Below are 24,251 nucleotides of genomic sequence, written 5' to 3'. Positions count from 1 at the left end.
AAGTGTGAACAGTGCAGAGGATAAGAGACAGTGTGCAAGTTGCAGTGGTTCAGTGCAAAATGGCATTTGTGCAAAAAATGCGTTATTGAAAAATAGAATGAGATGAACAATTAAAGGGCTAAAAGTTAAAAGTTCAGCAGCATTTGATGCCCGATAATGTGCAATAGGTTTAGCAGTGCCCAGTAACAGCGCATGGTGTTTGCCCTGTATTCTAGTCCCAAAACCAGATAATACAACTTGGTTTTGTACTGGCTACAGAAAGGTTAATGCTGTCACCAAGCCTGATTCTTTTCCACTTCCTAGAATAGAACACTGCATTGATCGTGTTAGCTTTGCTAAATTTGTCACAAAGTTGGACCTGTTAAAAGGTTAATGGCAAGTTCTGTTAACGCCTAGAGCTTCTGAAATTGATTGTTACCTTCAATATACCGTTATGCTGGGTTGCGTAACGCACCTGCTACATTCCAATGCTTACTGCAAAATTTATTATTTGGAGTGAAAAATAGTGAAGCATATTTGGATGATATAGTCATTTATTTTGCAACTTGGTCAGAGCATTTGGAAACGCTTTCAGAAGTGTTCAGTCATTTTCTTGATGCTTCTCTCAGATTGAACCTTTTGAGTTTGGTAAAGCCACAATCACTTATCTAGGAAAGCAGTTTGGGCAAGGACAAGTACGTCCTATTTCGGCTAAAGTGCTGTAGATAACTGATTTTCCCATTCTGCAGACAAAGAAAGATTTGCGATGATTTTTGGGAATGTGTGTTTTTTTACTGTGGGTTTTGCAAAAATCTTTCAGGTGCAGTGCACCAGTGCTGGCTGCACCAATTTTTGAGCGTCCCTTTAAACTTGAAGTTGATGCAAGTTTGCTTGAAGATGAGCAAGGCATAGATATCCTTTCTGCTACATTTAGAAAAAGTTTAATAAACATCAGCTTTATTACAGCACAATTAAAAAGGAACCTCTTGCTTTATTACTTGCGTTACAGAACTTCAAAGTTTATATTGGTTCTAGTGTGAAATCTGTACAAGTCTTTACAGATCATAATCCACTAGTTTTTGTCAAATGCGAAATTCCAACCACTGAATGAAGCACTGGTCTCTGTTGCTGTAAGATTTTAACTTGCATATGAACTAAAAAAAGGGTAAGGATAATCTAGTAGCTGATGCTTTATCTAGAAGTTTTTTTTATTATTATTAAACACTTAGGGGTGTGTGTAATTCTTGTGAATGGGGGTGTTATGACTGGCGTTAACTTATGTAAATATCAGTGTGCAGGTGCACATATATATATATATATATATATATATATATATATATATATATATATATATATATATATATATATATATATATATATATATATATATACACTCACCGTCCACTTTATTAGGTACACCTGTCCAACTGCTCGTTAACACTTCATTTCTAAGCAGCCAATCACATGGCGGCAACTCAGTGCATTTAGGCATGTAGACATGGTCAAGACAATCTCCTGCAGTTCAAACCGAGCATCAGTATGGGGAAGAAAGGTGATTTGAGTGACTTTGAACGTGGCATGATTGTTGGTGCCAGAAGGGCTGGTCTGAGTATTTCAGAAACTGCTGATCTACTGGGATTTTCACGCACAACCATCTCTAGGGTTTACAGAGAATGGTCCGAAAAAGAAAAAACATCCAGTGATCTGCAGTTCTGTGGGCGGAAATGCCTTGTTGATGCCAGAGGTCAGAGGAGAATGGCCAGACTGGTTCGAGCTGATAGAAGGGCAACAGTGACTCAAATAACCACCCGTTACAACCAAGGTGGGCAGAAGAGCATCTCTGAACGCACAGTACGTCGAACTTTGAGGCAGATGGGCTACACCAGAAGACCACACCAGGTGCCACTCCTTTCAGCTAAGAACAGGAAACTGAGGCTACAATTTGCACAAGCTCATCGAAATTGGACAATAGAAGATTGGAAAAACGTTGCCTGGTCTGATGAGTCTCGATTTCTGCTGCAACATTTGGATGGTAGGGTCAGAATTTGGCGTCTACAACATGAAAGCATGGATCCATCCTGCCTTGTATCAACGGTTCAGGCTGGTGGTGGTGGTGTCATGGTGTGGGGAATATTTTCTTGGCACTCTTTGGGCCCCTTGGTACCAATTGAGCATCATTGCAACGCCGCAGCCTACCTGAGTATTGTTGCTGACCATGTCCATCCCTTTATGACCACAATGTACCCAACTTCTGATGGCTACTTTCAGCAGGATAATGCACCATGTCATAAAGCTGGAATCATCTCAGACTGGTTTCTAGAACATGACAATGAGTTCACTGTACTCAAATGGCCTCCACAGTCACCAGATCTCAATCCAAGAGAGCATCTTTGGGATGTGGTGGAACGGGAGATTTGCATCATGGATGTGCAGCCCACAAATCTGCGGCAACTGTGTGATGCCATCATGTCAATATGGACCAAACTCCCTGAGGAATGCTTCCAGCACCTTGTTGAATCTATGCCATGAAGAATTGAGGCAGTTCTGAAGGCAAAAGAGGGGTCCAACCCGTTACTAGCATGGGGTACCTAATAAAGTGGCCGGTGAGTGTATATATATATTGGGGTACAACTGCTTTTCTATTACACTGTAAATGAAGTGCGTGTTTTCCATTGAGTTATTTTTCTCAGCATGCTGCAAGAATCTTTTTTAACAAGATTAAGTTGGATCCGGAACCTAGATCACAATAATGAGTGGATCATTAGCAATAATGACTCCAAGTCTTCAGTCACAGACTTCCTATTGATCATACAAAATATGGGTTTATAAAAAACAGTCACACCACCAACAACATTACTCTATTATAAAATCTGTTAACAAATGTCTGCTTTTATACAATTGTATTACTCATCCATTTGTCCTAAAAATCTTCAGAAACACTTTGTAGAACCTTCAAACATCTAAATATTTTTTATTGTTTGGGTGTGATTCATTCTTTTCTCCCCCTGCCTCCTTCCTCAAAAATCGTTGCTTGCAGGAACCAATGCGTTGATGAATGAAGCATTCATACAAAGTGAGTTGCACACGGCCTTTGGGATCAGGGGAACCAATTCATTTGCAGCACTACTGTGATATGTCGGGATCAGTCCCCGAGATGTCAAGCCTGTGTATTCTGAAAAGAGTAACAGACTTGAGCTGGCATTGGAAGCTCAGCTCAAATCCAAGTGAATCTTTATTTTGAAAAGCAAAAGCTTGCTGTGACTACTGCAGGATTTCTCATTATCTGTCATGAGAGGAGTAGGACATTTGATTTTCTTTTAGATGTTTTTGGGAGGAGATTAATAAGCATCTTCATGTATGTCCAGTTGAAATGTGATATTAGATTTTTAAAAATATGGTAATCCCTTTGGTATGAAGGATAAAATGCAACATACTATGGAAATGTTATCCCTTTTTTAATACATTTGTAGCAGTTGATGATTTATCATTTGTTCTAGATTTAATTAGCCTGAAATACAGTACTATGGCCTTTGATTCTTTTCATCATTTAGCTAATACCATAATGAACTTTTTGAAGAGTTTCAGTTTGGCTTTAGAGCTCATCATAGCACTGAAACAGTTCTGGTGAAAGTCGCTAATGATATTGTCATGGCCTCAGATAATGGACTTGTATCTGTAACTGTCCTGTTAGATCTCAGTGCTGTATTTGATAAAGTTGATCATAATATTCTTTTAGAAAAACTTGAATATTTTTGTAGGAATTAAAGGAACAGCACTAGACTGGTTTAAATATTATCTATCTGATTGATTTCAGTTTGTTCATGTTGATGACAAATCTTCCTCATGCTCAAGTGTTACCTGTGGAGTATCACAGGGATTAGTGCTAGGACCAATTGTCTTGAAGACATAAAAGCCTGGATGAATCTTAAACTTGTGCTCCTGAATGGAGAAAAAACGGAAGTTATAGTCTTTGGACCAAAGTCTTTGAAAAAGAAGCTGATTAGTCAGTCACTTCATTTGGATCGGATTAAACTGATTTCAGATAATAAAGTAAAAAATCTTGGTGTTATTTTTGATCAGGACCTGTCATTTAAATCCCATAACAAAGATGTTTCTAGAATTTTCTTATTCATCTACGCAATATAGCAAAAATAAAAAATATCCTTTCCAGGGGTGATGCTGAGAAACTAGTGCATGCATTTGTCACTCCAAGGCTGGACTATTGCATTACTTTACTATCATAAAGTCCACAAACTGTAGTTAAAAGTCTTCAGCTGATCCAAAAAGCTGCAAATGAGTTCTGATGAACATTAAAAAGAGAGATCATATCTCTCCTATTCTAGCTTTTCTTCATTGGCTCCCCGTTAAAAAAAGAATATAATTTAAATTCCTTTCTTCCAAATATAAAGCCTTAAATGGCCAAGCTCTATCTTATATCAGAGATATGATTGTTCCTTATGTTCCTATAAGAGTACTTCACTCTTAATCTGCAGGTTTACTATTGGTTCATAGAATTTCTAATAGAATGGGAGGCAGATCTTTTATCAATCAATCAATCAATCAATCAATCAATCAATCAATCAATCAATCAATCAATCAATCAATCAATCAATCAATCAATCAATCAATCAATCAATCAATCAAATTTATTTGTATAGCTCTTTACAATAGCCAAATGGTACCCAAAGTGCTTTACAACAAAGCCATAAAACAATACATAACACATACAAAACATACAGATACAATTAAAAGTGCTGTAGTGGTGCAGTGCTGCAGGACATTAAAAGCCTTCCAGAAGTGCATAGAAAGGAGCACACAGAAAGATGACATCTAAGAGACAGTATTATCCTAGTCAGAACTAAATGCTAATTTAAAAAAGTGGGTTTTAAGCTTTTTTTAAAAAAAGGCTGAGGTCAGTAGTGGTGCGGATGTCAGGGGGTAGTTTGTTCCACAGTCTGGGAGCAGCGATGGAAAAAGAACGATCCCCCCACTGTTTCAGTCTTGACCTAGGGACCTCTAACAGAAGCTGACCCGAGGAGCGTAAAGCTCTGCCACAATTGCGAAAAGTTAAAATCTCAGACAAGTAAGAGGGGGCCAAGCCATGAATGGCATTAAAAACAAACAGCAGAAATTTAAAATCAATTCTAAAATGGACCGGAAGCCAGTGGAGTTACGACAGCACCGGAGTAATGTGTTCACGTCTGGACGTGCTTGTTATCAGGCTCCTCTCGTGTGGAACCAGCTACCAGTTTTAGTCTGTGAGGCAGACACCCTGTCTACTTTTAAGGTTAGTCTTAAAACTTTCCTTTTTGATAGAGCTTATAGTTAAAGTGGCTCAGGTTATCCTGAGATATCTCTATAGATACGTTGCTATAGGCTTAGAATTCTGGAGACATAGGGACCCCTTTTTCGTCATTCTGCTTCATTCTATCTTTATTCTCCCACTCTGCAGAATCTGTTAGTTTAATCTCTAACATTATGCTCTCTCTGCTTTTTCTCATAGTAGCTTGGCCTTGTCTGTCCGTTTGGCTGGAACACCATCTTGGAGAGAAATATCAGCTGTGCTGGTGCCATTAATGCCTTTGTTTATAGATGTCGGAGATTGGCCTGTTTTTCAGTGTAGTCCTGTTTCTCTGGCTGTGACTGACTGGATGTGCTCTCTTAATCCTCTGACATGGGAGCTGGCTCAGAGCTCATCTGCCTGGCTGTGTGTTTCTTGGATGGGGCCGCCTTTTACAGTTGCCTTTTGTACCTGTTTCTCCCTGTGGTATAAGGAATATAACAGTAAACAAAGCAAAAATTTCATCAGTTTTGTCTGCAATTGCTCGCCTTCAAATTCACCTGGTCAGTGAAAGCAATTCTCAGAACAGGTAAATTCATTCAGCGGGCGAAGGGCTCCTACATCCCCTGGTCATAGGACATTGGTCATTGATGTGCATGAATTAATGGGGCAGCTGGCAGTGCTGCTTTTACTTTTGAAAGCCGAACGAAGCTGTCAATGTTCCTGGGCTTACCAGATTCCCAGAGATGGAACCAGTATGGGGAATACCTCCACCTGCTCCAGATGCTACATCTGGATGACAGTACTTCTGCCCACTATTTACCCACTATAGGGCCCTGCTGTACTGTTTTGCGGGATGAATTACCAAAACAAAAGGGGGAATGTGAGACAGGGACCTGGAGCTCTGGCAGGAGCAGCAGGAAATCAGTGTGAGAACACGGACAGAGACAGAACCAAAACCAGAAAGAGGCAGCCAGCCGTGTCCCCCTCTGAAGCTAAGGAACCGGGAGATACAAGGAGCCCGCCAGGGAAACAGCACATTTGATCAGAGAGAGAGGAAAATTTTGGGTAAAAGAAAAAGAAGCTTGTCTCCGATGCCTCCTTCACTGTAGCTCACAGCCACATTTAGTCCCTGATTGGACTTTGTGATGCAAATGTAAACAAAAGTTCAGATTTTTTTAACTCCTGCAAAGTGCACTTTGTTTTATTCACAGGCGTGACAGCGATCAAATTTAGCTGATTTCACCAAAATTGCACCATTGACGGTGCTAAATTTGCCACCTTTGTCTCGATCAGCTTCATTTCAGACCAGCCTTTGATAGGGTTAATAATAATAACCCCTTATTGTAATACCATTGTCAACCAACACAAACACAGGTTACTTTTCTGTAGAAGAGGAAAGTGGAACCAGACGGAGAATGATACTCCCTGTATGTCTTGGCTCAACTCTGCCGGTTCATCTCTGTCTTCTCTGCCTTTATTATTGGACTTCAAAGAAGTATCAGGAGGGGTCAGAGGTTTACACATACAAAGGGGTGGTGGTGCAGTTTTATTGCGGGTGGTGATCAGTCACCTGCAACCACACAGTTGGAAAAGGCACAACACTTCCAATTCTGGGAGAACCATTTATTCTCCAGGTTTGAAGTTAAAACAACAGAACATTCCTAGCAGGCCAAATGCCTGTAACTTAATACAAATAAAATAATGACATTTACATTTTCTCACAGCCCCCTCTATAGAGCTGGCATGGAAATCCTTTGCTCCAGCTGCAAAATTTACATTTGAAAATGTAAAGTAATTCCACAGTTTCAAATATGTAGTGTCAAAGTGCATTGACTCTTTTAGAGTTATTACATCAACAACTGGAGTAAGATATACACTATGTAGAGTTCTAATTTAAAACTAATTCCGAGTGGGACCAATTGCACTCTTAAAGTGTTACTTTAACACTGCAAAATTTACTGTGCATTGTCTTTCTTTTTACTTAAAAACCCTCAGCATTTTAACCAGGGTAAATTTCTGTGATTTAACAGCATGGTAGATATATCACCTGACAAAACATTTGATCTACTGTTTTCTTTGCTTCCCTGAAGTCTCCCTCACAGCTCTTTTGGGTGAAACATTGAAGGAAATTTATACAGCCGAAGAAAGGGCTTCACTTTTCGTTTCCTTTTTACTTAATGCAGCTATTTTTTTTTCCCCACTACAAGACCTTCGAGGCAATACTGACGTTCATTTGAGTCTTGTATTATTTATACCTCTGATTTTGATGAAACGCTGCTGGAGTGCTTTGTCTAGGGGAAAAGCGCTCTCGCTCGTCAGAGTAGCTCTTGGAAGTCCACCTTGTGCTTGAAGTCATTGACCCCCCCTCTGCTCTATTCATCACTCAACAAATGGTGATGCCCAAAGAGAGGTTTGCCTTCTATCCCCTGCTGTGAATTCCATTAGCAGTACAGACACACAATAGAGCCTTTTTTTTTTCCTAGAGCCGTTGAAATTGCTATTGTAATGGACTGGGGTCGTGACATGATATGTAAGCTTTGAGGCATATAGGACTGCTTAAGCCTTTGCTGCTGTACTTTATGTCTTTCACCTCTAACATATCCGCTGCTGCAAGGGCATCATCTGAATAACATCTTATATTTAAGAGTGTGACCCCATGATTTGCTGCAAATACCAAAATAGGACCTATTCACTGACTCACTTGTGTCACGCCTGGGGTGTTCCATGTTCTAAATACAAATCTAGAGAGGAGGTGCAGTGATAGAGCAACCTGAATGTTTCTTACCGATGCACTACAGACAGAAATCCATGGTTTGAATGAATGCATGGGACATTTCTTAGGCATCTACTGTTTTAGGGGAAACACTGATGATTATTGGCAAACAGGGTGTCAAGATAGAGCTACTGAGTGAATAAATAAATTAATTAATTATTTAATAAATAAATGAATAAGTAAATTTATTTGACGGTATTATTATTATTTTTTTTAAATCAGAAGTGTTAGACCCAAAATATAAAGTGACTGTTTACATCAAATGTAAACTATATGTCCTTATAGCATGGTAGGAAGATAACATGCTGAAAGGATGGTAAAGACTCACTGCACAAAAAATTGGCTTATTATGCAGTGTGAGAGTTTACTGGGAGTTGTTACAGAAAAAAAAAACGCTTAAAAACATGCTGGTACTCGGTAGAGTACCTGGCCATGGAGATGCCACAGGATGCCACATATATATGTAAGTCTTTCGAAACAGGTAAAATGATATATAATAGGTCTATGTCAAATTGTATAGTTCATTAATAACTACCAATAGACTACGAATAGCTTACAAATACATTATATTTTCTAAATGCATTTTGAAAAATATTTTTTTTTACCATCGCATTAATTGAAAGTAAATACAGAACAGACTGCCGGCTTAGTGAAACCTTGTGGCAGGAGGATCTGCTTATAGTTACGGTGGCTGGACTGCCAGCCATGTGACACCTTGTGACAGGCAGCTGGTAAAAGTTCCACAAGCTTTTAATATAGATAATATAAATGAAATATGATTATTTTGTAGAATAGGCATCAAGAGCAAACAGTTTACCCATAAATCGCAATAGAAGTGCTGCAGGTGGCCTGCTAGCTTGGTGACACCTTGTGGCAATCGCATGCCAGTGAAGTGCAACTGGAAGTACCACTACTCTCCAAGTACCAAAAGGCAATGTCACTAGTAGATCTAGCTGCCCCCTGGAAGTGCCACTACCAGGTGCCTCTGTGGTCATTGAAATCAGTGGCAGGCAGTCTGGCACCTGCTCCCGTAGCGTGGCAGGACATGGAAATCAGTGGCACCACTCCTGTGACACGGCAGGTCATAAGAATTAGTGGCAGGCTGTCTGACACCTCCTCCGGTGCTGTGGCAGGTGCCGTTGCCCTGATTTGCACCTGCTGTCTCTCAAGAGATGTCTACATTGTCCTTCTGCTTTGCAGGTCGCTTTGGGACTGTGGAATGAGGGTCATATTGATATAGTGTGAATGACCATGTCAGAAAAAAAACTAAGGATTTTGGCTAAAAAATTAAATTGTAGATGATGTGTGACATCACTTGAAAGATGAAGGGACTGCAAAGGAAAGGACTCACATTCAACACAGTATAACCAGGGGCTGTAAGAATAATTCTAAATCCTTAGAGGTAGCTCTTAGTGTCATTATTTTAATTGTAGACTTACTTAAATTCTATGATTTGTCTTAGATTTCAGCCCAGAGATTAAAGGTACACTATGCAACCGGTGTTGATTTTCCAGTGAGGCTCCCTCCAGAGGGCGAAAGTAAAAGTGCACTGTCGTAAATATGCACAGCTGTTCTCCTGGTTTCTCCGTCAAGCCAGGCGCGGTTGTTTTGAGCTTAGCAGCGAATGACTAACGCTGCGTTCACACTGGATATAGCTGGCGCGACAGAAGCAGCGAGTTTACATGCAAAGTCAATGGTTGACGCGCGTCAAGGCGCAGCAAAAGGTCCCGGGGCGCGTTTTGAGATGCAGGCGCAGCACGTCTGAGCGGCTGCAGCAGCGCGTCGGGTGCGTTTAACGCAGGGAGAGAGACACAGCGCTGATGATCACTGCTCTTAAACAGTTTATTGACGCCTAAATTAACTTAAAATGCAGAAATCTGCCGGCAGAATATGCAGTTTGGATTATTTAGATGAGAAACACCTACCAGCTGCCGTGGTGAACCGCTGCTGATGAAGGGATCAATACTGTTGGCCCATCCCTGGTATGTGGGGGTCTGAGCGGCTCCGACAGAAAAAATATTGAAGGCAGGATAATAATCTGAATGAACTGACTGCACTGATTACGTTTTCAGGTGTATTTTCTCACTTAAAAACATATTAAAACTACTTTATTCCCACTGATCACAGCAAATATAGCTGCAAGGCAGAGAAAGGATAGTGAAGCTCCGCCCAACGCGCCTCAGACACACTTTTGCAGCCAGAGCAGCGAAGCTGCTTCAGCCGCGCGTCAGAACTAACTGGTACAAGCAGCAAAAATGAAGCAGCAGACGCGATTTTGCTGCTTTTGCTGCGTGAACGTAGCATAACTGCACAAAGATTGCCACTGTGCTAGCAACGAGAATGCTTTTAACTGGGGGCGTGTAGCAATTCTCGCCGTAAAGCAAGACTGACTCTCACGAGACTTCTGAGCCTGTGGGTGCGGGTCGGTGCTCCTGCAGTTGCAAGTGCAGTATTTCCCCCACAAACCACCAGGGCGGCCGAGAATACCTTTGTTCAACCTGAAATGACTCATTTAATCATCCATAACGTTATGGAACACATTAATTAACTGAAAAATGTTGCATAGTGTCCCTTTAAAAGTTTTTTTTATAAAGCGCCTAGAACTGTTAAAGAACTAAGTGGAATTAAGTGTTAAGCAGAAATGAGAAGCCTAAGAGTGTCTAAAGCAGAGAAATTGTAGAAACAGAGTGAGGAAGGAGAATTATCCTTGCACAATGAACGATTAACTCATGTTGTGGTTTACCTCATCAAGGAAAAGCTGATGTTTCCCACCCAGTGCATAGTAATGCCATGACACCTGAGATGATGGTCAGCACAAACTGCAACACCTTATTATAGGAAAAATGCAGCTGTTTTTAGTGATGACTCAGGTACCAACTCTCTGTCAGCAGAGTGGTCAGTGAGACCATGATGGTGCTGAGGTCGCGAATATGGGCCCAAGTGTATAGCTACATTGGTGAATAAATTTTCTTTGAGTTGTTCAGCTTCAGTACTAGTCTACATTGAAGTTTCGGTGCTATAAAATGACGAGGCATCATCTATGCTGGGCCTATAATTACCAATTCCCTAATTAGCTTAAGGCTTTGTATATCCTAAACTCTAATTAAACTCAAGGTTCAAAAGACCGCTGTGCTGCAAGTAGATATGGTGAATATGGTTACTTGAAAAAAAGGAACTCTTTTATGACTTTGTATAACTTTGGCCCTTCCTCTCTAAGTGTCGCTGCAGCAATCTGCCAGGTAGTAACTGATATGAATCCAAAGCAGCCTTTGCTTCTACCGCAGCAGAGATTAACAAACCCCCCTACTTTTTACCAGCTGGTCCATGAAAGCCCAATGCTGCATACAAAAACATCGTCTTGTTGGTCTTGCAGATGGGAGTATTGCTTGTTAAATGTGACTGGAGATTTAACAGACCTATTTGAGTCTGGCTAAGTGAGCTCGGAACGATGATGCCTTCCAAATCAACACAATCTCTGTAGATCTAGAAGGAAATGTGTAAAATTGTAGATACTTAGCTGTGTCCTAAAAATGTTACTGTCTCAAATGATCCAACTCCTCTCTAGAAAGCAATAGACTTTGAGTCAAAGAATTAGGCAGGCCTCTGCATTAGAGACTGACCTTTTTTCGGGAATCCCATGGGTCACGGGATTCCCGTGGGATTCCCGTGGGATGGGAGTCAGTTTTAGTAACGATCACGTGATTGGGACGGTACAGGATTAAACATTAACGGGAGCAGACGGGAGCGGGAGAAAACCAATAATAATAATAAAATAAAAAAAACAAGGATTGATGCCAAAAAATAAAATAAAAAAGAAAGAAAAAAAATCCAGTACTGGCGCGGCGCCGCCATTTTGTAGTTTTTTTCCTTGAAGCCTACACTATAATGCGAGTCAAAAAAACTACACGACCCAAAAACCAACAGTGCTTGCGCTCTGAGTTTTTCTGAATGGGAGCGGGATGGGAGTGGGAGTAATTTCACCAGGAGTGAGATAGGACAGGATTTAGATTTCTACTCTGGCCTGGGATCGGGACGGGACACAATTTTTTTCTGTGGGAGTGGGACGGGACAGGAGTGAAAATCCACTCCCGTGTCAGTTGCTACTCTGCATGTTTAGGAACACACTCAGCTCTTGACACAGCTTTAATAAAGAGTTAAGGCCATTCATAATGACTTCCAGAGGGTTTATTACTAGGTCCTAGCCTTTACAAAATGAGGCTGGGAGTATTTCAAGCAGACATGAACCATGCAGTCAGAACTCTCATGTTGATACTCTTCACTTCCTTCAGACATAATTTTTGCTCCTTGATTTAACCTCTGCTCCTGCCTAGTTTGTCTTCTGTTATTTGTTTTTGTCCTTTTCCTATCCCGTTTTGAAGCCAAAGTGAACAAACATGAAGACTTCACTGTGATGTGACATTGGTGAAAAATATGCTTCCAGTGGGATAACTTGTCAAACAAACTGCAGTTTATTCAGATGGAATGAGGTGGTTGCTTTTTCTCCATTTCAATTTGCAAGAAAAAGGGCAAAGACTTGTTTCTGGAGGTATTAATATCCTGCAAATGCAAATAGCAATGAAGGTTTCAGGAAGATTCATGATCTCGGGTCAGCGATGACTGAAAGCAGACAGACAGAAGAGTAACACAAATGTAGGAAAGTAAAGCAATTTAATGACATAAAAAAGAATATCAATCGACATTTGTAACATGCAATGGCGATTCTTTACAAACCATGTCCATGTTTGTTAATGGAAATATGAAAAGAGAAAAACAGTGCTTTGCATGGAAGTGTAAGGCTTGTTAGGACATTTAAATGAAAATTACTGCAAGTTTTGAATGTCAAGTATACGCTGCCAGATAAAGTTATCAGATTATAAGGACCTTTTGGTCCAGTGTGTGTTGAAATAAAACTGGAGAATGAATAAAAAATGCAGAAAAAAAATTCTGAATTATCATGTGTTGTTTAAAATGTCCTAGCATGTAGCACGAACGAACACTTAACAAGGAAAGTTTCACATCTTGTAAAGATATACTTATACGTGTCTTTTATGCATTAGCTGCAAATTATCAGATCCATTTCCATTTGTTGCCACAGACATTGTAAATTAGTCAGCAGTCTCAAGTTTTCTGCACGCACTGATGACACGAGGTTGACACTTAAGATTTGCAATTTGATCCCATCAAACTGTGTGTGTGTTTGTGTGTGTGTTTGCAAATAGGCAAATAAACTTCCCCGTAAAATTGGCCAACCCCGTAACTGTTGGCCTTTTTGTCACGTTACATCTGAAAACTTCAATGCATTAGAAATAATGTGCATAATTTGAAAAAAAGGCATGCATATGTATTCAACCCCTTTAATTCAGCTTTTCTCTGAGGCTCTCAAAGGTTTGTTAATGAACATTACTGAAGGGACATGGAAACCTAAACACAGCAGACAGGCCAGGAAAGTGCTGTGGGGAGACTTATGAAAATCTTACTGTTCTCTGTTGGGTCAATTACGGAAAATATTTTGACTATGGAGCAGCTGCCAACCTGCCAGGATTTTACCATCCGTGTGGTACCTTAAACACACTACCATCAGCTTATTTCGACCCAGATACAAAAAGTTGCACAATATGCCCTATTTATATAATTTTCCATATGAAAACCATGTCGGTGAAGATGGGAAGATGGTTAGGTCTTAATAGTTGGTAATCCTGAAAGAAGACCAGTTGGACTCTACAAATGATTGAGGCCCGAAAAAGATTCTATAGCATCGAGAATGCAGGTGCATTCTACATGTTAGATTTTTATTTGTAATAATTTTTGAAAAATATAGACCTTTTTCTCATTTTGTTAACATCTATTACATAAACTACCACTTGGTCATACTAAGGTTGGTGGTTGAACAGCATAAAAGATGAACGAATTTAGGGATAGAAATATTTTTTCAACTCACTGACATTGGAAGTGAAATATTTTAGGTTATGCTAACAGTGTTGAATGTCTGTAAGTGCACCTTTCAGATCAGAAGACATGTAGTAAACACACGCAGACTTCAGGTGTGACATACAGTTCTGTGGGAGAGTTGGCCTAGTGGTTAGAACAGTGCACTTGTGCTCTAAAAAAGTTGCCAGTACCTGGTTTGAGCCCCACAGCCTGTCCTCCTGGTTCCTAAGCAGAAACCTTAACCCCAGGCACCACACAATGGCAGCCCACTGCACCCCAATGGGATGGGGGACAGTAAAGGGATTTATACATTTAAAAAAAAATTTAATTACAGACGCATACAGGCTTTTCTTTTGACTGACTATATCCTCAGACTATCATTTCAGTCTTAACAAGAGGTTAAACTAAATAACCACTCACTGTAGCTTTGAACATTGTTTGCTTGAGTTGGAACTGGCTGCCTTAAAATCCTGAGCAAACTGGGCTCAGGCCAAGAGTTCCCTTGTAAACTTACATGTCTAAAATCTTACCTGAAAAAAATAAAAATCAGTGATCATCTTACAAAAAATATTTGATGCTTCTGATTTAGACTCATGACTCAGGATACTTGCGGCGGTACAAATATTTTCACATTATTTCATAAGGTATAAAACCACTGAGAAAAATAAGTTAATAGGAAACTTTTTACACAGCTTACATTATATTTAATGAATAGTTTCAAATATAAAAGGTCAGTAATAAGTTCTCCACTTGAAAAATACCAACTCATCTGTGGCCTGCTACACAGTGACATCAGTGGCAGAAATTCATTTCATGATGAGGAAAGCAATGGAGAGTTTACCATTTGTACAAATCAGGGTGCAGCTCAAAACACCAATATGGAGGTGAAATAATACAAAACAAATCACGACCTCTAAAGTTTTTGTGATAATTATAAAAAAAAGGAACACTTAGCACATACAATATACACTATATATACATGATATTTAGTAATGCTCGTGTTGCAACATGAAAGAACAGAGCTTTAAAGAATGAGAGTGGCAGTGTGCTGTTGGCAATGACTGTTTATGACACAAGTGGTTTCTTATTTGATAAAGTCGTTGTGCTCCTCCATATGTGGCTTCTCCAGAAGGTGGAATGGAGTCAATGTGATGATATGCTCATCTGCTCCTCACGCCGTGGTCTGAGTCGGGGCTTTGATCTCAGTGGATGCCCTCTTCTCCTTCCGGCTTCCATACTCGCCGATAAATGAGCCGTCTTCGTTGAACTGAACGTCCTCATCACCGTAGTCCACCAGGCTGTCGCCGCTGTCTGCTGCTTTGATCTCCCTGCTAAGGGAGCGTTGGCTGCCCTTCAGTGGCTTCTCGTCGTTGTCGCTATGGGAGAGGCACAATGAATTTAGAATTCCAACCCTTACACCTTTGATTTTACTCTATGGACTAGAGGAGAAGATGGAGGGCAGGTAGGAGCTATCACTTCCTCCACAAAGAGTTTCAGTGATCGACACCAGCTTCTACCATGGGCAAACCAATGGGAAGTAATCACACAGGTGAGACGAAGTAACATCCAATTTTAACGTGCATTGATGCTTTTGACAAAGGATAAAAATTTAGCCATGGCGGGGTGACGGGGTATCATGTACAGGGATAGGGCTGATGATAGCTTGTTCATGCTGTCATCCTCTGATGCATTTTACCAGTGAGAGTATTACATAGAATGTTCTATGTAATATTATGTTAGCTTAACTAAATATTGAAACTTCTTATTGAGAATATTTATGCACAAAGCAACAAACAGGTGAATAAAATGTTTAATGCTAAAAGAAAACATTACTTGCTTAACCCAGCAGGAACACCAGCTGAACAATATTAAATAACGCTGTGAATAGGAAAGATTTTTGAAAAGGAGCTCCCTTCCAGTTTTAGTCTCTTATTGCATCTTAAATCATGTCAAACACAGTTTCATATCAGACAAAGATGACCAGAGAAAACCCAGAAAGCTGTAGAAATCAACCTGGCCCTGTCTAGAAAAGTTTAACGACAACATCCTATACTACAACAGTTTGCTATGAAGTCCAGATAGTGACTAGTTCTCACCTAGAATTTCATTTTGCTTTAAGCAAAGAATGGATTATTTTCCCGCTTTCTAACAAATACCTGCCTGAGCTACCTTTTCTAAGCTGGTGGCATGTTCTCCTCCTGGAGTTTCTGCTAGACTTAAGATTACAGGGTTCTATTTATTACAGAAAGTCATACCTGTCCTGACGAAGCAATGAACCCAAGAACATTTCATTACCATCCCCTTGTTTAGCTGCTAAGTTTTAAAACAGATGTAATGGTGTAATCCGCCTTGAATTGTTACTTGGTACCAGATCCATTTAAAAACTACTTGGCCAGGGTTTGAAGAGTTGAGATAAAAAAGAGAGCACAATGTATCTGATTGGCTACAAGGTAGGGCCATTGGTTTCACCACTAAGGGTGGGAATACACTGTAGGGTATATTAAATCTTTGTACTCGACTATAGCTCAAACTGTACGACAAAACCACATGGTTCAAAAGTTCAGAGGTCACGATGTATGATGTATGATAGAAGTAGAGGAATTCCCTTGTTTGCACAGTGCGTGTGGTTAAACACATACCACGAAATCTGTTTTAAGCCTTTTTCTGCCATCGGATGGTTGAATATATTTGGATGACTTATATGCAATGAAATCCCATACTCAATACTTAGACCATATTGTATGTCTGATTTCAGTTTACAATCTGTACTTGGTAGCTGCTGATAACATACAATCCACAAACCTTTGTTGATGTTTAATCTCTTTTTCTCTGTATTATAACTGACTAATATTGCCAAACATACAGAAATTCAAAGTTCTAATTGATCTAAAAAAATATCTAGCTAATTATGTTTTTTTAGTTACAGGGTGGGACCTTCCAACTTTCTGTCTTTATTATGAAATAAACCTTTTTGACGTCTGGCAAAATAAAGAGTACTAAATGCACTTTTTATCATATCATGAGGTAATGTGCAAATTCTAACAGTGGTTATAGCACAACATTTTATGCTAAAGTAAGGAAAGTAAGGATTATAAACAGGATTTTGGTAGATATAATTTCATAGTCAAAAAAAATGAAATTAACTTCAGGATGGATTTTATACATGTCTAAGGAGCCATACCTTGATATACAACTACCATATCAATACTGACATTGTCAACAGTATTAAATAATAATAACACAAAGTTACATCTACAGTAGAGTTTGCAAACTCCATATAAATTACAACCCTAACCTCTTTTCATGCCATTATAATCTATGCAAAGCTAAGTGACTGCAGCCAATTTTAAAGAGAAGTATAAATCTGTTTTTCAGAAAATCAAAAAAAATGCTGAACTTAGTCAGCGGTTATTTCAGAATTTGTGTATCTTTATAAGTTGTCACACCACAGTGACGTTCTAGAAAAATTAATGAATCCACAGAGAGCTAAAGCTACTAGTTTAATGTCTACAAATACATGACTGCATTCAGTGTAAAAAAAGCCTTCTAGTGTAAACTGTATCAACTAGATGTAGCTGTAACAATCCACACCTCTTTTGCCCTTCAATAAATATTTGGACTCCTTGACTTTTCTATAAACTTATTATGATAAGACTTAAACTAGTTCAGGTTACTGAACTACTAATTATTTGAAAGAGTTTTATCTTAAGTTTTTTCTTTTTAAGTTTAAAATCTTTTAATGGTAAAATTATGTATTAATCACTTGAAACATCAAAGCTTTAAATACTGACTGCAAATTATCCATTTGATGCAAATAGTAGGTGATGCCAACCATTTAAAATGCAGGTCAACGGGCTTCTGAAGTGAATATGAATAAAGATAAATGCTGACACGCTGATCAACTTTAACTTCATCACATCAGAATTTGTTGTGATATGTAGCCTAGTAAATTAGCCCCACCCGCCAGCGGCCAAAATCATTTTTGCCTGCGACTGGTCTGTCCTTGATCAATCCCCCACGCCCTAGAACTGGCAGGCCAATCACAACGCAGATATGTGTTTTGAATTTCTGGATGCAAAGCGGGCGGGGTTTTGAGGGCATGATGACAAAGCTGGGCGACGCTGGAGAAAGCACAACAAGGAAGATGGCAACAACTCTTAAACATTTCTCATTTGACTCGGCTTTGGAATCAGTTTTGGAAGGATGAGACTTGACGTGAGCAGGAAGAGGCTCTACGCTCATTAATTTTGAAGAAGGATGTATTCGCTGTTTTACCGAGAGGTTGTTTGTTTACACTCCCCCACCAGCTTTCTGATGCACTACCGTCGTCAGTCAGTTGCGCTCATTGGTCAGAGTGTTGGCTAAAAGGTACAGACAGAGGTTTGAAAAACAACGGGTTGTTCTCATCAACAATCTCCGATGTCTCATTCATCGGGGCCTGACTAAATGACACATTTAATCTCACATTTAGTCTGGTATATCAGGCTATATGATATGTAGACCCCACTGATGGGAGAATTAGACAATAATGAATAACAACACTAAAGGATCAATGCAACAAACAGTGACATTACTGTCCAGGAGATGAGGCGCAATCAATTACATTATTTTAGGCTTCTGCGGGGTTCTTGGCAGCCAGATTTTAGCTTCTTTAAATTAGAAACATCAGAGCAGAACAGTGGCTCCCTATCAGCTCTCTGAGCTTTCACAACACACCAACACAACACCAAATCTAAGGGCAACTATTTTGATGAAGCCGATGTGTAAACAGCCATTTCACTCTTGCCGTTTATCACATACTTCACAGTTACTCAGTCCGTCAAATGTCTTCGGCAGGACAGGTGCGAGGCTCCATGGGAACCTCGTGGAATCTGGGGCGCCTTTTTAGGGAAGGCAAGAAGGCAAAGAGAATTATTGTGAAGAGAAGATGGAAAAAGACCAGCTGACATTCACAGGGATGTGGTGAGGTGGTGGAACGTTCTTCTCATGGGGAGGGGGGGCACTTACCTATATTCACAGAATGTGTCATCATTCATGCCCTGGGATTCCACGTCTGGATGAAGGTCTTCTTTTTCTTTCACTGCACACAAATTGATGAAACATGATGAGAGATTTCTACTAGAGATCCCTTCTGCTGAAGTTGAATGGGTCCCTTGACTGCTCTTTGAACAATAATAAGTAATTTCTCTACTTGAAACATCAATGAGAGCATTTTAGAAAAAGTTTTAACACTTCATAATTCATAACATTTTGTTTTCTTTACTAAATGTTATTTACACACTGCAAACACCATACACACTCACACCCTCTGATAAACATCATTCATCAAAAAACATTTTCTTTTTAATGCACCTGTCTGTCTGTCCGTCTGTCTGTCAAACGAAAGTGAATATATATATATATATATATATATATATATATATATATATATATATATATATATATATAATTTGGTGTCATTTTTTTAATGAGTTTTGACTGTAAAAGAGAATGGTGGACCCATTTACAGCTGTGGCGTTCCCAGTGGCATAGTAGACTAAAAAGGGAGACAGGTGAACCATATCAAAATCGGCTAATAGAAGTCAGTGATAATGAGGGCTAAAATGAGAAACACATTTTAGCTTTTTTCCGCCTTTACGAGCAAAGTAGCAGCAACCTCTAAGTTATTAGTTGTGAAAAATTATGTTGATAAGGGCTCCTAATTCTGCAATGAGATGAACAGCAAACTCGGATAGCACTGAGCTCATGTCATCACTCTTCTTGAAGTAACCTTGTCCACAAGATTTGCATTTGTCTCTTTGTTTTGATTGTTTGTTGAAGCTTAAACCCCCTATGCAAGCCATGCAAAAAATTAAAATGAGAGACATGCAGGGAAATGTTCATTCTTTCAACAGCACAGCACTCTATTATGTCAATATTTGCATTAAAATAGTTTTGCTGTCTAGAAATACACATTCCTACAGTGTCTTCTTGAATGACTGATCACTCCTTTCACATGAACAAACAATATGGAATAAAAATGATACTTTAGGCAACAATTAGTATTCAAACATGGAGATCTATGTGTGTATGTGTTTATGGCCATGTTTTTAATAAATCCTGGGGATGATTTCCCAGGAATAAGCTACATTTTGGGGATTTATAGGCACTTCTGGGGACTTACGTAGGTTCTCTTTTCGGGTGGGTGTCAGAATAAGAACAAAGGTGTGAATTGAGTTTATACCAGATTTAGGATTAGGTATGTGTTGGTAATGGTTAAGATAAGAAATGAGTGGGAAATGAATGGAAGTCAATGGAAAGTCCCTACAAGGAAAGGATGATACAACGTGTGTGTGTGTGTGTGTGTGTGTGTTTACACCTACCAGAGTACTTTCCTCCTTTATTTCTATTGACAAAGCAGGCGATCAGCACAATGAGTGTGAGAAGAGCGATGGCACACATCAGACCAATAAACCAGCCCTGGGTGGATATTCCTCCGTGGATGCTAGCCAGACCTGTGGAGAACAATGGCCCATGACTTTGACTCGGCTTGGCCTTTTCATCAGGACACTTGATTGAATGTTTGCATCGACAAATCTTATCTGATGCTCGGGTAGAAAGTGGCAGGCTGAAATGCTGATGGAAATGGTCCAGTATTAATATTAAACAGCTAATCTTGCTTGTCTAATTAATCAAGCAAGGAACGTTGGACAAATGTAATTCCTCTTGGTGAGCTAAATTAAATTCTATGGACAGCATGAAGGACTGCCACGTCGTGGCATAAGGCAGAACTCAAGGACACGGCTCTGTATTCTAATCAAGAGGTCAATAACTTTTCTGTTCCTTTATGTCTGAGAGACCCTTCTCACCTGTAGACCCGGTCGTGATAACATCTTCAAATATACTAGAATTATCAAGCCATCTGTTAGGAATCAGGCGCACAGTGTAATCAGTCTCAGGTTCAAGCCCGTCAATGATGTGAAAAATCATAGAGGTGTTTAAGGTCTCTGATATCTTCCAGTGACCCTCACCTGTGCACAGGGGGAACCATTGTAAAGAGTCAGCACTCGTCAAAACTCATAGTTAGTGCTATCTAATGCAGTAATTACTTAAAAGGCACAATATATCCTACAGTGCTTTGCAAAAGTAGAAAGTATTTAACAATAATTTTGTACTTTTAAAACAGCATATCTCAAGATATTTAATAGAGATTACATATGATAGACCAAACAAGTAGTGCATCAGGGTGAAGTTTTCCAAATATTAACCAAAAAACTGTGGTAAGCCTATCAAATCAGATTTATATAAAATGTTTAGATTTTGATCTGGGGTCTGGGTTAGAGCCTTGTGTAGGCACAAAAAGGGGCCTCACAATTTGTATTGCCACTTTCCACACAAAGGTTGGCATCTATCAAAAATAAACTTGGTATATAAACATGTGGTCTCTTCAGGCCAACTCTGACCCATGCGTACACAGGTTTTGGAAGGGAAAACATGGCAACACAGACTGTGAGGTGAAGGATTAAAGCCAGATTACATTCTCTCAGACCTTTAATTTCTCTCTATCATAAAACATGAATCATAGATCGACTTAGCTGATTTATGACAAATAGACATCACTTAAGGATGGGTTTCCTCCTTTGTGATACTATAGTATGCTAGGCCTTTACTGCAGCAGTTTTCAATTGTTGCCTGTTTGTGAGTATTTATGCTATATGTTTTGTCTTGAGCAAGGGAAATCCATGCTTAATTGAGTTGAGATATGTTGATTGACTCAGCAGTTGCAGAATATTACCCTTCTTTGATTTAAAAAACTCCTGGGTTGCTCTTACAGTACGTTTGTATCATTGTCTATCTGTACTTTGAAGCACAGTTCAAATAACTTCCCTGCATTTGGCTCAACCTGAGCAGAAAGTATATTCCTATAGAAAAATATTTCTTGGAATTGAGAGTATATCCCTCAGAATTGAACTAGCCGCTTCTATCTTTTATCAAATCATCAATAAAGATATATGATCCAGTTCCATTGGAAGTCATGAGTGGCCATGCCATCATATAGCCTCCATCATTTTTTGCAGAAGATGCAGTGTGCTTTGGATCATGAGTTGTTCCAATCGTTCTCCAAACCTTCCCATTATTCTTGAATAATGAAATCTAAGTATCACTTGTCCAAACAATACTGTTCCAGAACTGGGCTGGAACGGCTGTTTTTCGGCTGTTTTTGGTAAAGCCAGTTCTGGCCTTTCTAAGTTTTAGGCTGATAAATATGTTTGCAAGTTGTGGTGTACCTTTTGTATTTACTCCAATTTTTTTAAGTTCTCAAGCTCACCAGTGCAATCTTTTTTTCACGAATGTACCAAACTGCTGATTTGACCACTCCTAACATTTCTGCTAACTGATGAAATTCTTTTGTTTTCATCCTCAGGATGATCTGTTATACCTCCATTGAGAAGTTCTTTGACCCCATGTTATAGGCTCACAGAAACAGCTTTCAAATGCAAAAGCTACTCCTGGAATCAATCCAGACATTTTATCTCCTTCATTGATGGCAGGTTAACAAGGGAAGAGCCCAATGTTACCTTGTGTGAGTGCTCTCAAATTACATCTGAGGGTCTGCACTTTAAGCCCACATTGATTACATCATTGTATCCTGAATATGTTTTTTTTTTTTTTAACAGCTGAAATAACAATATTTAATTCATAGTCTGAATATTTCTGGGTAAATGAAGCAGAGAAAGTGGATGGTTACACCCTAACAAGTACACACCACACTCTCCAGATTTTTTTTTTTTAATAATGTGTCCTTTTCTTTTCACTTCACCATGCACTGCTTTGTTCTGTTTAATCACACAGAAAATTTGAGATTTGTGTGTGAAAGAAAAGAAAACTGTAAAGCCCTTCAATGACAAGTTTACTGCATACTTTTTCAAGGCACTGTGGATTGTATTACTGCTACTCTAGAGCAACCACAAACTGGGGCAGAAAGAGATCCAAAGGGCTTACGGTTGTTCATATATGCAACATAAAATTCTTTGTGCTGTCCTCCAGGTATCCAGCTGATATTTACAAAGCTGCTGTTAACAACTGAGGTGACATTCAACAGGGCTTGGACTATAGGAATAATGAGACACAATGAAGGGAATGAGAGAATAGAAAGTAATTGTTAATAAAGGGTAAAGCAGATGAATCATTCATTCAATTTAAGTGTTCAGGAGTTTTGGTTCAAAGACATGTATCTGAGAATGCTTTTTAAAAAAACCTAAAAAACCTAAAAAAAGAAAAATGATATTTTTACTACATATTTTTTGGATTAGTGAATTTATTGACTATCCTCTATCCATCTTATTTTAATTTGCCAAATAAATGCGGCTTGTATTGTCAAGACATTTCAACAGCTGAATATCTGCCCTATATGTTAATGATAATCATTCTTAGAAAGCAGAATGCAGCACTGATAAAAGTTGGATTGTAGCACTTATTAACACCAGATGGTTTAATCCAGGGCATGTTATTGTTTTTTGCTCAACTTATTGTTAATATAACGTGATAAGGATGGTGAAGGTTTATCACCCAATGCCTTCCGATGCGCTGTTGAACTTTAGTGCCAAATGTCACCTTTAGTGACATTTAATGCCTTTTAAACCCACATATGCCTTGTTTTACAGTGTTTTTTTTCTTGGGTTTTTAGGTTTACAAAATATGGGGGGAAAAATCTGTAAAGAGTATTTCTGCCATGGCAAAGCACTGTGTAAACAGACCACCTCTGTAAATCATGTCTCTTTGAAACGCATTCAACTATGTAATATATATATTTTTTTGACAAACTAAATTTCAACCATCCAAATCTTAGACATGCATTTAGCTTACTTTTTAACTGTATACTACAAGAGGGGTTATTGAACTATTTAACTGAATTCAGGTAATTTTAATTTTATTTGACTCCATCTTTATGTCTGATATTAATATTGAAAATACAAATAGGTGCTAAAGATACCTCAAATTAGTATCATGAATGCGGCGCTAATTATAATGTATATTTCAAGGAGCGATAATGATTTGTTAGTAGTTAAACCTTCCTCCAAAGGTCTATGAAGTGTTCTATTCTTTTAATTGGATAACAGCTAATGCGGGGGAGTAATGTATGTTAGGTTGAAAAACAGGTGCTTTAACAGCAGATTTCTAAGCTGGTCAACAAAGCACGAACCAACTCTTCCCAATAAGACAAATATGCAAATCTTCCCCTCTGTCTCCAGCTCAGGTGCCTTATTTGTTCGGGTGATAATTCAGTTCACAAACACACCTGTGCCA

General features: G+C 39.1%; 1 protein-coding gene across 14 annotated transcripts in view; it reads right to left on the bottom strand.

Moving 5' to 3' along the window:
* Positions 1-12,685: 12,685 nt before the first annotated feature.
* chl1b (cell adhesion molecule L1-like b) overlaps positions 12,686-24,251 on the bottom strand; it is a 106,522-nt gene continuing 94,956 nt past the window's right edge. For 8 of the 14 annotated variants that reach the window (XM_038299867.1, XM_038299863.1, XM_038299869.1 and 5 more), the window contains 5 exons: positions 22,947-23,054; positions 20,813-20,974; positions 20,327-20,458; positions 18,972-19,044; positions 12,686-15,340 (listed from right to left, as the gene is read on the bottom strand). In XM_038299867.1, the coding sequence (XP_038155795.1) occupies positions 15,136-15,340; positions 18,972-19,044; positions 20,327-20,458; positions 20,813-20,974; positions 22,947-23,054 (680 nt within the window). In that variant the 3' untranslated portion in view covers positions 12,686-15,135. Of the gene's footprint in view, positions 15,341-18,764; positions 18,845-18,971; positions 19,045-20,326; positions 20,459-20,812; positions 20,975-22,946; positions 23,055-24,251 lie in introns of all 14 variants that reach the window. The other 6 variants (XM_038299873.1, XM_038299875.1, XM_038299874.1 and 3 more) reach the window with 2 other exon arrangements.

This window comes from Cyprinodon tularosa, unplaced genomic scaffold, assembly GCF_016077235.1.
Source record: "Cyprinodon tularosa strain WSP-4 unplaced genomic scaffold, ASM1607723v1 ctg439, whole genome shotgun sequence".
In the NCBI taxonomy this organism is placed as follows: Eukaryota; Metazoa; Chordata; class Actinopteri; order Cyprinodontiformes; family Cyprinodontidae; genus Cyprinodon; species Cyprinodon tularosa.
This window is presented reverse-complemented; position numbering and strand designations above follow the sequence as displayed.